This window comes from Phacochoerus africanus, chromosome 3 (genome assembly GCF_016906955.1).
Source record: "Phacochoerus africanus isolate WHEZ1 chromosome 3, ROS_Pafr_v1, whole genome shotgun sequence".
In the NCBI taxonomy this organism is placed as follows: Eukaryota; Metazoa; Chordata; class Mammalia; order Artiodactyla; family Suidae; genus Phacochoerus; species Phacochoerus africanus.
This window is the reverse complement of record NC_062546.1, coordinates 170127100-170143084: the sequence shown is the minus strand read 5'-3', so window position 1 is coordinate 170143084 and position 15985 is coordinate 170127100. Positions and strand designations below refer to the sequence as shown.

General features: G+C 41.3%; 1 protein-coding gene across 3 annotated transcripts in view; it reads left to right on the top strand.

Moving 5' to 3' along the window:
• The window catches only part of ORC2 (origin recognition complex subunit 2), a 43853-nt gene extending 28568 nt beyond the window's left edge, over positions 1 to 15285 (top strand). For all 3 annotated transcript variants that reach the window (XM_047773203.1, XM_047773202.1, XM_047773204.1), the window contains 7 exons: positions 3637 to 3769; positions 4585 to 4681; positions 7495 to 7641; positions 8748 to 8919; positions 10603 to 10664; positions 11283 to 11401; positions 14400 to 15285. In XM_047773203.1, coding sequence (XP_047629159.1) covers positions 3637 to 3769; positions 4585 to 4681; positions 7495 to 7641; positions 8748 to 8919; positions 10603 to 10664; positions 11283 to 11401; positions 14400 to 14486 — 817 coding nt within the window. In that variant the 3' untranslated portion in view covers positions 14487 to 15285. The remainder of the gene's footprint in view (positions 1 to 3636; positions 3770 to 4584; positions 4682 to 7494; positions 7642 to 8747; positions 8920 to 10602; positions 10665 to 11282; positions 11402 to 14399) is intronic.
• The last annotated feature ends 700 nt before the right edge of the window (positions 15286 to 15985 follow it).

Genomic DNA, 15985 nt, shown 5'->3' with positions numbered 1-15985 from the left:
TCAAAGCAATTTGACATTTACTTTCTTTTTGCAATGAACTTTTTTGTTTATATGTAACAATTTGAAAAAATGGCTGTTTTCCCAGTTTTATGACTCAAATGTAGAAATGTTGTATTATTAGATGACTTTTCTCAGAAATTCCAGTTTTCAAGAAATTTGTCTTTTCTGGGTTTTTTTTTTGTTTGTTTTTTGTTTTTTGTCTTTTTGCCATTTTTCTAGGGCTGCTCCCATGGCATATGGAGGTTCCCAAGCTAGGGGTCGAATTGGAGCTCTAGCCGCCGGCCCACGCCAGAGCCACAGCAACGCAGGATCTGAGCCGCGTCTGCAACCTACACCACAGCTCACGGCAACTCTGGATCCTTAAACCCCTGAGCTAGGCCAGGGACCGAACCCTCAACCTCATGGTTCCTAGTCGGATTCATTAACCACTGCGCCACGACGGGAACTCCTTTTTCATTTTTTTAAAATAATGATTTTTTTTTTCCATTATAGCTGGTTTACAGTGTTTTGTCAATTTTCTACTGTACAGCAAGGTGGCCCAGTCATATATACATGTTATACATTTTTTTCTCACATTATCATGCTCCATCATAAGTGACTAGACATAGTTTCTAGTGCTACGCAGCAGGATTTTTTTTCTTTTTTCAGATACCTCAGGTTAAGTTTTAAGTTTCCATTAAGACACCTAGAAGAATGAATAAAATTAAAACATAGTATTTTTTCTATAATTACTTTTATATTTATATTGAAAGGGACCTTAGTATATAAGGAAGTGCTTCAAATGTGTGCTAAAATGAGAATGTGCGGTAAGAACATAGAAATTGACACGATGATCCTGGGGTTTATTATGCTAGTAAAACGATTCTCTTCCCTGTTAGGACCTCATCTTATCTCAATAACTCTTAATGGATCTGTTCTTTATCAGTTTATAAGGCAGGTCTTCATTCCATCCCCATCCTCTAGCCCACCAATTCTTCTTTCTTCCTGTGTGTCAACTTGGATAACTTGATTTGCTCTGCTTCCCAACCCAGACCTCATAGTCACAGTCAGCCACTCAGCTGCTTCATAGTCAGCTACTGCAGTAGAATTGCTAGCTCTCTAAATTCCCTTGCTTCTTTTTTTTTCTGCTGCTTCTTCCTTGCTAATCTCTGCCTTTGGGGTCTATTTCTAGGCTATCCTGTATTGCTACAGAGCATCACATAAACACTTTCTGATCGACCGTAAACAATCATGGTGTTGACCTTTGGCTTGACCCCTAATGCTTAGTGTTCTGGGTCATCTCATTCATTCTCTTGGCTTCAGTTTGGCTTTTTGTATGTAATTCCCATAATGGTATCTCCAGCCCAGCTAGATCTCTCTCTCCTCCGCAGCAGACATGAATGTATATTGGAAGTTTCCATGTGGCTGTCCTGTAAACAATTCAACATACATAAAATTTAACTCATCTTAAACCCATCATCCCCATCTGCCCCTACTCCCTGGCATAGTGAGTGTCACCCATTCATGCCCATGCCAAAAAACTAAGTTCTTCTTAATATTCCCCTTCATTTACCTTCCATGTCCGATCATTCTTCAAATCCAATTGATTTGACCTCTAAAGCTCTTAACACCTTACATTTTTATCCATGACACTAATTCAAGTCCATAGTCTTTGGCGGTTTTACCCTCCTTTCTATCCACTCCCCCACTCAGCCAGTGTAATCCTTTTTTTTTTTTTGCTTTTTTTTAGGGCCGCAGCACATGGAAGTTCCCAGGCTAGAAGTCAAATCAGAAATGTAGATGCTGGGAGTTCCCATCATGGCGCAGTGGTTAACGAATCCGACTAGGAACCATGAGGTTGCGGGTTCGGTCCCTGCCCTTGCTCAGCGGGTTAACGATCTGGCATTGCCGTGAGCTGTGGTGTAGGTTGCAGATGCGGCTCGGATCCCGCGTTGCTGTGGCCCTGGTGTGTAGGCCGGAGACTACAGCTCCGATTAGACCTCTAGCCTGGGAACCTCCATATGCCGTGGGAGCGGCCCAAGAGATAGCAAAAAAAAAAACAAAACAGAAATGTAGATGCTGGCCACAGCCACAGCAACTCAGAATCCAAGCTGCATCTGTGACCTACACCACAGCTCACAGCAACACCAGATCCTTAACCCACTGAGTGAGGCCAGGGATCGAACCCGCATGCCTTGTGGGCACTAGTCGGATTCATTACTGCTGAGCCATGACAGGAACTCCAAGTGTAATCTTTTTTAAAAAAATAAAATGTTCCTTGGAGTTCCCGTCATGGCGCAGTGGTTAACGAATCCGACTAGGAACCATGAGGTTGCGGGTTCGGTCCCTGCCCTTGCTCAGTGGGTTAACGATCCGTGGTTGCCATGAGCTGTGGTCTAGGTCACAGACGCAGCTCGGATCCTGCGTTGCTGTGGCTCTGGCATAGGCTGGCGGCTACAGCTCTGATTCGACCCCTAGCCTGGGAACCTCCATATGCCGCAGGAGCGGCCCAAAGAAATAGCAAAAAGCCAAAAAATAAAAATAAAGATAAAATAAAATGTTCCTTTCTTACTTAAAACCTTTCACTTAACAGCTGACTACTTTTTGTTTTGTTTTGTTTTAAATTTTATTAGAATATAGGTGACTTAAAATGTTGGGTTAGTTTCAGGTGTACAGCAAAGTGAATCAGTTATGCGCATACATATATCCATTCTGTCTCAGATTCTTTCCCCATATAGGTTATTACAGCGTACTCAATAGATTTCCCTGTGCTGTAATGTAGGTCCTTGTTAGTTACCTATTATACACATGGTAGTATGTATATGTTAATCTCAAACTCCTAATTTATCCCTTCCCCTTTGACTTCTTACTTTTAAATGCTCATATCCCATAGAATAAAATCCAATGACTGTCTTAGTTAACTTAACAAGACCTTTGTGACCTGGCCCCTGCTTACATTCCCAACTTAACCCACCTATTAAAACTCCGCTTCAGCCTGTGAAACTCTGTAGTGCTTTGTACCTCCCTTGTTCTCCCTTGCCTCCAGGCATGTATCACTTGAGAGGTAATGGGAGCTGGAGAGAAAGCTACTGAAAGCTGGAACTGTCATCTTGGGTATGGATAAAATTGTGGAGTTCCCGTTGTGGCTCAGTGATTAACGAATCCGACTAGGAACCATGAGATTGCGGGTTTGAACCCTGACCTTGCTCAGTAGGTTAAGGATCCGGTGTTGCCGTGAGCTGTGGTGTAGGTCGCAGATGCAGCTTGGATCCCGAGTTGGCTGTGGCTACAGCTCCAATTAGACCCCCAGCCTGGGACCCTCTGTATGCCATGGGAGCAGCCCTAGAAAAGACCAAAAAAAAAAAAAAAAAATGTGCTTTTGCTTTATGTAAGTTGGGAATCAGTACAGTTACTTAGCCATGCCAGTTCTTCCTGTATTTTTTACAAGCTTAGATTAAGGAAACTGGTTAATTATCAAGTTGTCAGCTAGTGGTACTAAAGTTTAGGAGTTCCCTGGTGGCCTAGTGGTTAAGGATCCGACATTGTCACTGCTATGGCTGGGGTTCAGTCCCTAGGCCCAGGAACTTCTGTATGCTGCAGGCGCAGCCAAAAAAAAAGTACTGAAGCTTAATCTCATGAATGCTCTCTTTCTTACAGCTTAGGGTTCAACATTGTGCTTTATGGTTTGGGCTCTAAGAGAGATTTACTAGAGAGATTTCGAACCACAATGCTGCAAGATTGCATTCATGTTGTCATCAATGGCTTCTTTCCCGGAATCAGTGTGAAATCAGTAAGTTTTAAAAATGCTAAAAGGAACATCATATCCCCTGCCTGTCCATCCCCCCAAGTTATTGAAAGATCCTCTTTCAAGTTCTGGAGCATTCAATTTTTGTTTTTCGTTTTCATACTAGTAGGATTGCGTCGTGCCTTACATCATGTGTTTGAACTCAGAGGGCTGGAGCCTTGAATCCCCATCCTTAAATTTCCTATCCGGTACCTGAAAATGCATTCATTCCTAAGGAAATGTTAACTTTGTTTACTACACTGAATACCTACAGTACTTCTCTGAAGGACAGGATTATGGGGGACTTCAGTTTTATCCTGCTTCTCTGTCACTTTGGTACTCTAAAAATATGAAAATATACTTAATAGTTTATAGTTCTTCCATCATTTTTATTCCAAACGTTCCTATCTCTTCATCATTTGAAAATTAATTTAAACTTTTTACGTGCTGGATATATAACCAATGTAATACTCCTTTTTAAAGGTATCCGCAGTGTCTGTGTCCTCTTTTCTTTGATAAATCTATAGTTTTCTAATATTTCTTATATCATTGGGGTCTTTTTGTTTCCTTTTGTTTTTACTGCCTGCTTATATTATCTTTACACTTCTGCTGTTCTCCCCTGTTTCCTTTTAGCCATACTTATACCAAAAAAAAAAAAAAAATTAGACAAGTACTGGGAGAATGTTTGAAATGATTTTTTAGACTTTGTGGGAAATCCAAGTTCATTTTTAATTTATAAAAGGATTAATTTGCTAGTTATAGTTGTCTTACATGACAGAATAAGTGATAATAGATGTACCTCTTGCCCTTTTATGACATAGATCCTGAATTCTATAACAGAAGAAGTCCTTGATCATATGGGTACTTTCCGCAGCGTGCTGGATCAGCTAGACTGGATAATAAACAAATTTAAAGAAGGTAATGTGACGTAGAGGCTCTCGTTTTTTGGTGAGGGGGCGGGCGTTTGGATTTTTTTGGCCATACCTGTGCCATGTGGAAGTTCCCGGGCCAGGAATGGAATCCAAGCCACAGCTGTGACCTACCCCACCGCTGCAGCAGTGCCAGATCCTTAACTTACTGCACTGGGCTAGGGATCAAACCAGTGCCGTTGCAGCGACCCGAGCTGCTACAGTCAGCTACTGCACCACAGCGGTAACTCTGATGCTCTAGTTTTAGGGTAAAGCCAATCATATACTTGTACTTATTTATGTACTAATATACACAAAAATGAGGGTTATTTTAATAATGACACTTCTCTCAGTGATGGTTTAGATTTCTTTAAAATAATTTGTCCCGGAGTTCCCGTTGTGGCTCAGTGATTAACGAATCCGACTAGGAACCATGAGGTTGCGGGTTTGATCCCTGGCCTTGCTCAGTGGGTTAAGGATCCGGCGTTGCCGTGAGCTGTGGTGTAGGTTGCAGACGCGGCTCGGGATCCTGCGTTGCTGTGGCTCTGGCGTAGGCCGGTGGCTACAGCTCCGATTCAACCCCTAGCCTGGGAATCTCCATATGCCGCGAGAGCGGCCCAAGAAAAATGGCAAAAAGACAAAAAAATAATAATAATAATAATTTGTCCCTTCTTTTTCTATGAACTTTTTCTGCAAACTTCGATTACCTAACAGGAAGGAATTATTTACCTTGAATTTATATAGCCAAAGTCTCCTATTTCAGAATAATTTTCACTTTTATTTGGGCAGTGTGAAGTGCCCCAGTTAATTGGTACATGTTTGTCTGATATTTTTATATTATTTAATATGTTTATAAAGCATTCTTATTTCTTTATCCTGAGTAAATATCAATGCATTTGAATGAGTTCATATACTAAAATCTGGGAAAATCTGGGAAAAAACATTTATTGTTCTTTTGGTGTGAATATTTTGGTTACATGAGTGTTTCATATAACCAAATGAGAAATAAAATTAGGGTCCAGCAATTGTCATTTAGTTAAAACTTAAGAATTAAATGGAGTGGAGTTCCCATCGTGGCACAGTGGAAACGAATCTGATTAGAAACCATGAGGTTGCGGGTTTGATCCCTGGCCTCACTCAGTGGGTTAAGGATTCAGCATTGCCATGAGCTAGTGTAGGTTATAGTCATAGCTCAGATCTGGTGCTGCTGTGGCTCAGGTGTAGGCCAGCGGCTACAGCTCAGATTCAACCCCTAGCCTGGGAACCTCCACATGCGGTCCTAAAAAGACAAAAAGACCAAAAAAAAAAAAAAAGAATTAAATGGAGAAATTGGTTATACTTAACAATTTGATGGATAATTTCAATATTGTTTGTACATTCATTAAAATAGGTACCTGAATCATTTCATATATATGTAATATGTATTGTATACAGTATTATAATAAATATATTATATAATCTATACCATATAAAATATATTTATATAAATGTTATATAATTGTGGATTACATCAATGTGAATTATATAAATTATAATTTATATTATATAGTAATTATATTTGTTTACGTATAATTTAAATACCGATTATGGTGACTTTTAGAATTTAAGGAATCTTCAACTTTTAGAACGTGTTGTCTCAGAATCTTTGTCACTATATCATCTCTTCTCTATCTGCAATGGAAGAGACATTAACTTATTCTAAAAGGCTCATCTTCCACCATAAATGACAATGTCCCATTTCTTTTTTTTTTTTCTTGTCTTTTTGCCGTTTCTTGGGCCGCTCCTGCAGCATATGAAGGTTCCCAGGCTAGGGGGTCAGATCAGAGCTGTAGCTCCTGGCCTACACCAGAGCTACAGCAACGTGGGATCCGAGCCACGTCTGCAACCGACACCACAGCTCACGGCAACGCCAGATCCTCAACCCACTGAGCAAGGCCAGGGATCGAACCTGCAACCTCATGGTTCCTAGTTGGATTCGCTAACCACTGAGCTATGACGGGAACTCCAACCAATGGGTTTTAAAACATGCATAGAGCTTCTTCCATCTTAAAAAATATTTACGTGATTTTGCTGCTCTTCCATACTATTTTATTTCCCTATATCAATCATATGAGTTTTTGAAGACATGTCCTGCCTTCAACTCCAACTTTTTACTTATTTCCTTCTTGTTTCTATGCTACCCGAAGTGTGTGCTTGAGGATCACCTGTAATTTCCTCCTTCGTAAACAAACTGACTTGCCTCATCCTGTGTTTATCTTGATCTCTCTAGTATTTGATGATGTTGACATCATCATCCAAACTCTTCCTTCACTGACTTTTATGGTGTTTTGCTTCTCTGACCTTCTGATGCCTTGAGCAATATCCTAAGCCTCTTCCTCTCTTTTTTTTGTCCCTTGGACATTGTGATAAGAGTTTGCTACAGTCGCTCTTAATACTTAATGAGAAGAACTCTTTCTGGGGGAAGATGATCCCCCTCCATTCCCACCTTGCAATTCAACATGCACAAATTCATATCCAGCCCAGTGTGCATCTCGCTTTATTTCCTGTGCCTTACTAAAACTGCTTTCTTCATGGTCTGATTCAAGTCCTTCCCGTCAAGTCTCTTACTGCTCCAGTCCTTACTGATTTCCAGTGAATTTCTTTCGGTTAAGCCTTTAATAATGTCTTGCCTATTTTGAGTGACCGATATATCTTCTCAAATAAATTGCACACCCCTAAGCAACAGTTATTTTGTCCTATACTATTTTGATATGTTCTTTAATACATGGCACAAGTACTCACTGTACTCACTGAAAATAATAATTGAACTATTTTTCCTTTTAGATTCTTCCTTAGAACTCTTCCTTCTCATCCACAATTTGGATAGCCAAATGTTGAGAGGAGACAAAAGCCAGCAAATTATTGGACAGTTATCATCTTTACATAACATATATCTTATAGCATCCATCGACCACCTCAATGCTCCTCTAAGTAAGTTAAATATGACTATTTTTCGTTCCTGAGATATCAGTCTTACAAAATTAATTTTCTTAATTTTTTTTTTTTTTTACTTTTTTAGGGCTGCACTCATGGCATATGGAAGTTCCCAGGCTAGGGGTCGAATCAGAGCTGCAGCTGCCAGCCTACACCACAGCCACAGCAATGCGAGAACCGAGCGGCATCTGTGACCTACACCACAGCTCACAGCAACGCCAGATCCTTAACCCACTGAGCGATGCCAGGGATCAAACCTGCATCCTCATGGATACTGGTTAAGTTCTTAACCTGCTGAGCCATAACGGGAACTCCAATTTTCTTAATATTTTAAGTTATAATATTTTTTGTTGTTGTTGTTGTCCTTTTGCCTTTTCTAGGGCCACTCCCTCGGCATATGGAGGTTCCCAGGCCAGGGGGTCTAATCAGAGCTGTAGCCACCAGCCTACACCAGAGCTCACGGCAATGCCAGACCCCTATCCCACTGAGCAAGGCCAGGGATAGAACCCACAACCTCATGGTTCCTAGTCGGATTCATTAACCACTGAGCCATGATGGGAACTCCTTAAGTTATAATATTTTAAACTGTTTTTAGTACACTTCTTTGTTATGTGTTTAAAGATATAGTTGCCAAAAATATGTGTCTTCAATCTCATTTAGAACATAATTCATAGAAATAAAAATTTAGGTAGTAAAGGGTGTATTTTACAGCTCAAGTTTCATGAAGGAGAGGAGACCCAACTATTATTTTGGTTTCTTTCTACTCTGTGGTGTTATAACAGTCATATGTTTTATTCAGAGACTTTGTGATAATCCTATAAAACAAAATGTTAAATTATTAAATTTTTTAAAAGAATGCCTTAGTAGCACTAATGTATTTTTACTTGTATTTAATATACAAATAAAGATTCAGATATTGATTAACGATGAAATTAGATTGTGAGGTACAGATTGGATGGGGAGATAACAGAAATGAAAATTTCCAGGATTCACTTAGTGTGAATTCACTTAATGTTTTCTTGTTCTTTCCTAGAGTGGAATCTAGTAACATGACAATAGGAAAATAATTAGTAATGCTTATTTTCTTTGGTCATGTGCTCTAGTGTGGGATCATGCAAAGCAGAGTCTTTATAACTGGCTCTGGTATGAAACTACTACATATAGTCCTTATACTGAAGAAACCTCCTATGAGAATTCTCTTCTGGTCAAACAGTCTGGATCACTACCACTTAGTTCCCTAACTCATGTCTTACGAAGCCTGACCCCTAATGCAAGGTAAGAATGAAAACGACAGTTTCTTTTTTTAAAAAAAACTCCGTACATTTTAGGATAAACACTACTAGGTTTTGATGGTGATTACTAAAGTCCTTACTCAGGTTGCAGGATTAAGAGAAATAGTAGTAATAATAGTTGGATTATGCAATAGGCAGACTACTCAGTAGTGATCTAAATTGCCCAATAATAAATAAGGGTACCAACATTTTTGTTCTTAACAGATTTTTATTTATTTTTATTTTTATTTATTTATTTATTTATTTATTTATTTATTTATTTATTTATTTTTGCTTTTTAGGGCCACACCTGCGGCATATGGAGGTTCCCAGCCTAGGGGTCCAATTGGAGCTACAGCCACCAGCCTACACCACAGCCACAGCAAACACCAGGATCTGAGCCACATTTGCAACCTACACTGCAGCTCACAGCAATGCCAGATCCTTAACCCACTGAGCAAGGCCAGGGATCGAACCCGCAACATCATGGTTCCTAGTCAGACTCGTTTCTGCTGTGCCACAATGGGAACTCCTTAACAGATTTTTATATATCTGAGTAAGAGTGTCTCACTGGTCATCATAGAGGAAAAAGCAGAATTTTGATGGGTTTTAAACTTAAATTTGATTTTTTTTTTGTCTTTTGTCTTTTTAGAGCCGCACCTGAGGCATATGGAGGTTCCCAGGCTAGGGGTCAAACGGCTGCCAGCCTACGCTACAGCCACAGCACCTCGGGATCCAAGCCGCATCTGCAACCTACACCACAGTTCACGGCAATGCTGGATCCTTAACCCACTGAATGAGGCCAGGGATCGAACCTGCAGCCTCATGGTTCCTAGTTGGATTCGTTAACCACTGAGCCATGACGGGAACTCCCAAAATATGCTTTTAAAAATTATCTTCTAGGAGTTCCCACTGTGGCACAGCAGGCTAAGGATCCGATGTTGCTGCAGCTGTGGTATAGATCGCAGTTGCAGCTTAGGTTTGACCCCTAGCCTGGGAACAGCTAGGTGGTACAGCTGAAAAAGAAAAAAAAAATTTGTTCAAGAAGAATTTTTTAAAACACGGGAAAGCCAATAAGTGAAAAGGTGAGGTACAGAATGGTGTCTAACATACGTCAATACATGAATTTATGTTTTCACCCTGCCTCCTTCCCCAAAGTGTGGAGAAAGGCAGCAAACGCAAATAGCAGCTCCACGTCAAATGTCAGTGGCTGTTATTTTAGAGTTATGGGATTCATATTTTCCTCTTTAGTTTTTATTCTATATTCTGAGTTTTCTATGGTGGATTTTAATCTGTGGTCTAAAAAAAAAAATATGGTTAACTCCTGAACAATGTGGGGCCTAATCTGTGTCTAACTTACAGCCAGCTCTCCATGTGTGCAGCTCCTCCACGTCCACAGATTCTAGTAACTCTGGACTGCCTAGCCTTACAGTGTTTACTGTGAAAAATGCCCACCCATAAGTAGATCCCCGCAGTTCAAGCCCACGGCGTTCAGGGGTCAGTTCTACTCCTAGATTTTCCTTATGAGGAAATAGAAAAGCTTCTTTAAGTAGCTAGGATATGCTGTTCCTTGGAGAAATGAACAGAGGTTAACATAGGCCAAGTGTTTCACACTTTGTGCATTTTACTCTCAGCTATTAACATTCTGGATGTGAATTCCTGTTTTTTTGTTTGTCGTTTTCCTTAGGGGGATTTTCAGGCTACTGATGAAGTATCAGCTGGAGAACCAGGATAACCCTTCTTACACTGGTATCTAACATTTACGATAGTAAATTGTGTGACTTTTGCTTCATCCCATAAATCCCTTTTTGTAAAATCTAATCATGGCGCTGAAGTTTTTCACACACTGTGCTCACTGCGTCTGCCATATGGCAAATTTTCAAGCAGCCCCACAGATACACTGCTGAACAGGCTGTTGGCCAAGATGAACTGAAAGACACCCAGCTTACTGTGCTGGCTATGGATGCGTGTCTACCAGTTACACATATTTCACATGATGGGCGTCTTAGGTGGTTTTCTTCCCTTTGAGTAAAAATAATGTGTTAATTTAAACACGTCTCAATAATCACCCAGTTCTCATTTGACTTGTTCCCTCTTTGAAGAGTTCACTTTACTCACCCTGTTTAGAACTGCCTGTAGAATTGTATACTTGGTCACAGTTGACTGCTTGCAGGCCGCCGGTTCTCTGTAAACACTGTAAGCCAGTTTCAGTATCCTCTCGTTTTGCTTCTCACTTAGTACTTGCTGACTGCTCTGGCATACTTTGGTAATAGCACTTTCTTTCTCTGTTCTTTGGCCTAAGTATCTATATATGGGGTCATGTCTTAAATACTGACTCCTGTTCTCATTTCCTCTTGAACTCTCCAGGACTCCCTTTCCAAGATTTTTACCAGCAGTGTCGGGAGGCATTCCTCGTCAATAGTGATCTGACACTTCGGGCCCAGTTAACGGAATTTAGGGACCACAAGCTTCTAAGAACAAAGAAGGTGAGACTTTGCTGCTATGGTATTGTATGTATGCCAGGAATGGTGGCTCTCGGTTACTTAAGAAAAAGTATGCTGGATTGTGAAACTGAGGTTGCATGATGACAAGGATGCACTTAGGCCGTGTGCCATCTGATCTCTGGAGAAGGAGGCCAGGTAGAAGTACTCTGCTTCAGAGCAGAGCAGATTTTATGACTTCCTGTCCAGAGGAATAATAGGCCATTAGAAGTAAGTCAGATACCCCCTCAGGAATCTAGGCACAGTGGCCCTCCTTGCTTGCAGATGACAGGTACTGGTTCTTATTCCTGAAGGGCCTGTGGCATAAAGTCTTGCAGAGAAACACACACGGAGGAGAAAACTGTCAAACCTTGAACACTTATTTATATTTTTAACAATGAAAAAAGATCATTGTCGGTGTGCTAACCATTTATTTGCTCCTCTCTCTTGTGTTGGATGTAGACAAGTTACGTTTGAGCTATTTTGTGAGACCCTTAATGAAATGAAGAATTCCAAAGACCAAAAAAAAAAAAAAGAAAAGAAAAGAAAGAAGTCAGATAATGCTATTCCCTTTCCTCTCCTCCTTCCAGCCCATTCATTAATCCAGTCTATATTTATTGAGCACTAGCTTTATATCAGATATTGCACTAAGCATTAGGATACAGTAGTAAGCAAAAACCTAGTTTCTTTGCTCATAAAGCTTAACGTCTAACAGAGGAGATGGGCATTTGTCAAATAATCACACACAAGTGCATTTCTGTGATAAGTCTTATGATCAGAATATGGTTCTGGGAGTTCCCGTTGTGGCTCAGTGGGTTAAGAATCCAACTAGTATCCATGAGGACAAGGGTTCAATCCCTGGCCTCGCTCAGTGTGTTAAGGATCTGGCATTGCTGTGAACTGCGGTGTAGGTCGCAGATGCAGCTTGGATCTGGCATTGCTGTGGCTGTGGTACAGACTGGCAGCTGTAGCTCCCATTTGACCCCTAGCCTGGGAACCTCCATATGCTGCGGGTGTGGCTGTAAAAAGGAAAAGAAAAAAAAAATGGTTCTGCAATAGCCTTTTACGATAGGTGGATTTGACCTGGTTATGGATGTCAGAAGAGACCGCTGAATTGAGACCTAAAGGGAGACTGGGAGATAACCCGTCAGAGAGGGAGGGAAGAACATTCCAGGCAGGAACAAACAGCATGTAAAGAGGCCCCAGAACAAAGAGGTGGCCAGCATGGCACAAATGAAGCTGAACAGATAGCAATGTAAAGGCTAGACCACGCAGGACTTTTAGGCCAAGGAAAGCGTTTTAATCTTTGTTCTAAAATAACAGGAAGTCATTAGAAAATTGTTCTGACAATGGTGCAGAGAGTGGAATGGGGCAGGGCAAGATGGGGACTGCACAGAGTCCGCAAACAGAGGCCAGCTAGGAAGCCGTGAATCTGGGTATGACGTAATCTGGACCAGGGTCAACAGAGAAGAGTGGTTGGGTTCAAAACTGACAAGAATCGATAGATTGGACGTGGGAGCCAAGGAAAAGGAAGGTGTCTAGAGCAATTCCTGGCTTCCGGCTTGTAAATAACCAGAGGTGTTGGGATCAGTGGATGAAAAACGGGAAGAGCAACGTTTTGGGGGAGACAGATCATCAGTTCACGATCTTCATATGTTTGGACTTACTGTATTTGAGGTTCTTCTGAGAGTTCCACATGGAGATGCTGGCTAGGCACCTGATTCCTGGGACAGGAAACCAGAGGAAAGATCAAGGCTAGAGATAGAATATTATGATTCCTACATATTTAGTTTATAGCTGAAATCAGGCATTGGTGAGACTACTGAGAAAGAGGACATACAGTGTGATTAGAGGACCAAGAACTAAGCCTAGAAGTGTGTGACATTTAATGGCCAAGTAGAAGATAAGCCTGCAGGAATGAGAGAAACTGCCCGAGAGCCAAGAAGAAAACCAAGATGTCACAGAAGCCAAAAAAAGCATGTTCTAAGAAAGAATAGTCAGTAGTGTCAGGTGCAGCCAAGAGGCCAAAAAGATGAAGACTGAATACATAATAAACTTATTTATTTTTGGCCAGGCCCACAGTATGCAGAAGTTCCTGGGCCAGGGATCTATCGTGTAGCACAGCTATAGCCAGGGCCACAGCAGTGACAACACTGGATCCTTAACCCACTGAGCCACAAGGGAACTCCACATAATGAATTTAGGAATATGGAATTTCTTGTCTAAGCAAGAGCTGTTTTGGTTACATGATAATGGTGGCAGTAGGTAGGTTGGCCTGGGTTGAGTGAAAAGAGAAGGAATGGAGACCGCTATTCACAGACAACGCCTCTGGAAAGGTGCCATGGTTGTGACACTTGGAGAAGAATGAGGAGTCTAGTGAGGGTTATTTTAAAATGGGAGATACCTGAACCTATAGCCAATGGCAAGGACCCAGTTGTAAGGGACTAAAAGAGCAGAGAAGTCAGGAGTTCCCATCGTGGCTGGTGGTTAGCAAATCCGACTAGGAACCATGAGGTTGCAAGTTCGATCCCTGGCCTTGCTCAGTGGGTTAAGGATCTGGTGTTGCTGTGAGCTGTGGTGTAGGTTGCAGATGCAGCTTGGATCTTGCGTTGCTGTGGCTCTGGCGTAGACTGGTGGCTACAGCTCCGATTAGACCCCTAGCCTGGGAACCTCCATGTACCGCGGGAGCAGCCCCAGAAAAAGGCAAAAAGACAAAAAAAAAAACACAGAGAAGTCAGTGATGGAAGACTTTAGAAAGGGCAAGATGGTGAAATAAACACCCACCTACTCATCCTTTAGTTTTCTTCTCCACTATAAAGTGGTTCAACTACAAACTCAGTGTATTTAAATATATATATATTGCCTGTATGTCCTCCGGCCTTAATTTTTATACTTTATATAAAGTATTAATGAGGTCAAATCCATTTTTTTGTTTAACCTACAGTAGGATTCAAATATATCTCTTATGAATGACTAACATTCAGGGTATTCTTACATCTTTTAGGGAGCTGATGGAGTGGAGTATTTATTGATTCCTGTTGACAATGGAACACTGACTGATTTCCTGGAAAAGGAAGAAGAGGAAGTTTGAGGCTCTCCTATATTCTTGAATCTTCTGTGGAAGAGTTGTTGTACCCCAGCTGCCACTCCTCTAGTCTAAAGTGTCGTGTTTACATCCAACATTACACTCTTTTTCTGATGTCCAAGATTTAAAATTGGGGGGGGGGCATGTCATCAACTAGCACCTTGCTTAGCCTGCTGGTGTACCATCCTAATACCATCCCACATCTATGCAGTGGTCCTCAAGCTGGAGAACACGTGCCTTTCATTCATTACCTCTCTGGAGACTTCTTGCTGGAATGAACAGTATGCTCAGGGACTATTTGGAACTGGATGTTTTTGAATTTTTATACCAGAGATGATATTATTCCTAATTTTTTGAGGGCCCTTTAACACGCCTGGAACTGTTTGCAAACAGGCTTGTTCCAGAGTGTGGAAGCACAAAGACAATGGCATCACGTAAATCTGCTTTTTCTGCTATTCCGTGTGTCAGAATTGATGACTACTTACAATAGAGAAGGCAGATCATCTCTTACTGCTTCTGAAATGGTTCAACAAAAGGTGTAAGAAGGGGAAAGTAGGTGCTCCAGCTTTTCTCCTTTGGGATTTAGGCTGCGTGCTGGTAGAGGAAGGAGGAGCACAGTACTGTTTCAGTTGGGAGAGTGGGAAAAACAGGACGTGTACACAGGGTGCCTGCCCATCCCAGAAAGCACATGAACAATGACACATCATGCTGCTCGGGACAGTAACGTCTGTGCCATCACCTTCATGACACAGTGAGAAGCCAAGCTAGAGAAACAATCTCGAATTACATTTTTTTTTTAATTTTTTTTTGTCTTTTGTCTTTTTTTTTTTGTTGTTGTTGTTGTTGCTATTTCTTGGGCTGCTCTCTCGGCATATGGAGGTTCCCAGGCTAGGGGTTGAATCGGAGCTGTAGCCACCGGCCTACGCCAGAGCCACCACAACGCGGGATCCTAGCCGCGTCTGCAACCTACACCATAGCTCACGGCAACGCCGGATCGTTAACCCACTGAGCAAGGGCAGGGACCGAACCCGCAACCTCATAGTTCCTAGTCGGATTCATTAACCACTGTGCCACGACGGGAACTCCTCGAATTACATTTTAGTCATTTTTTCCAAGGCAACAGAAAATAAAAATTTAACTATTCTTGTATATCAGTGTATTTTTCTTTGTGTAACATGCAGATGAGCAGCATGTTAATGACTGGCTTTAAAGTAATCTTGATTTCCCTATCACGTAGGCCTAAAACTCACTGTTAAGACATTTCAGTTTTTTAAAGTGATCATTTCAAGCATCCTAAATACTCACACAAGCCTTCCTGTCTTCTAGGGAAGACAGGAAGGCCAACCTTGGCTATGTAGTCAGCAGACAGTCTTCACAAACTCCCTGAAATAGTTCACACTTGGAAATGAAAGTCTTTGCTAAAATATCACTGTAATATAATGCATCAGCATTTTTCACTCATTTCTTGTCAACTCCCTTTATGAAAATATTTCCCCAAATGCTCA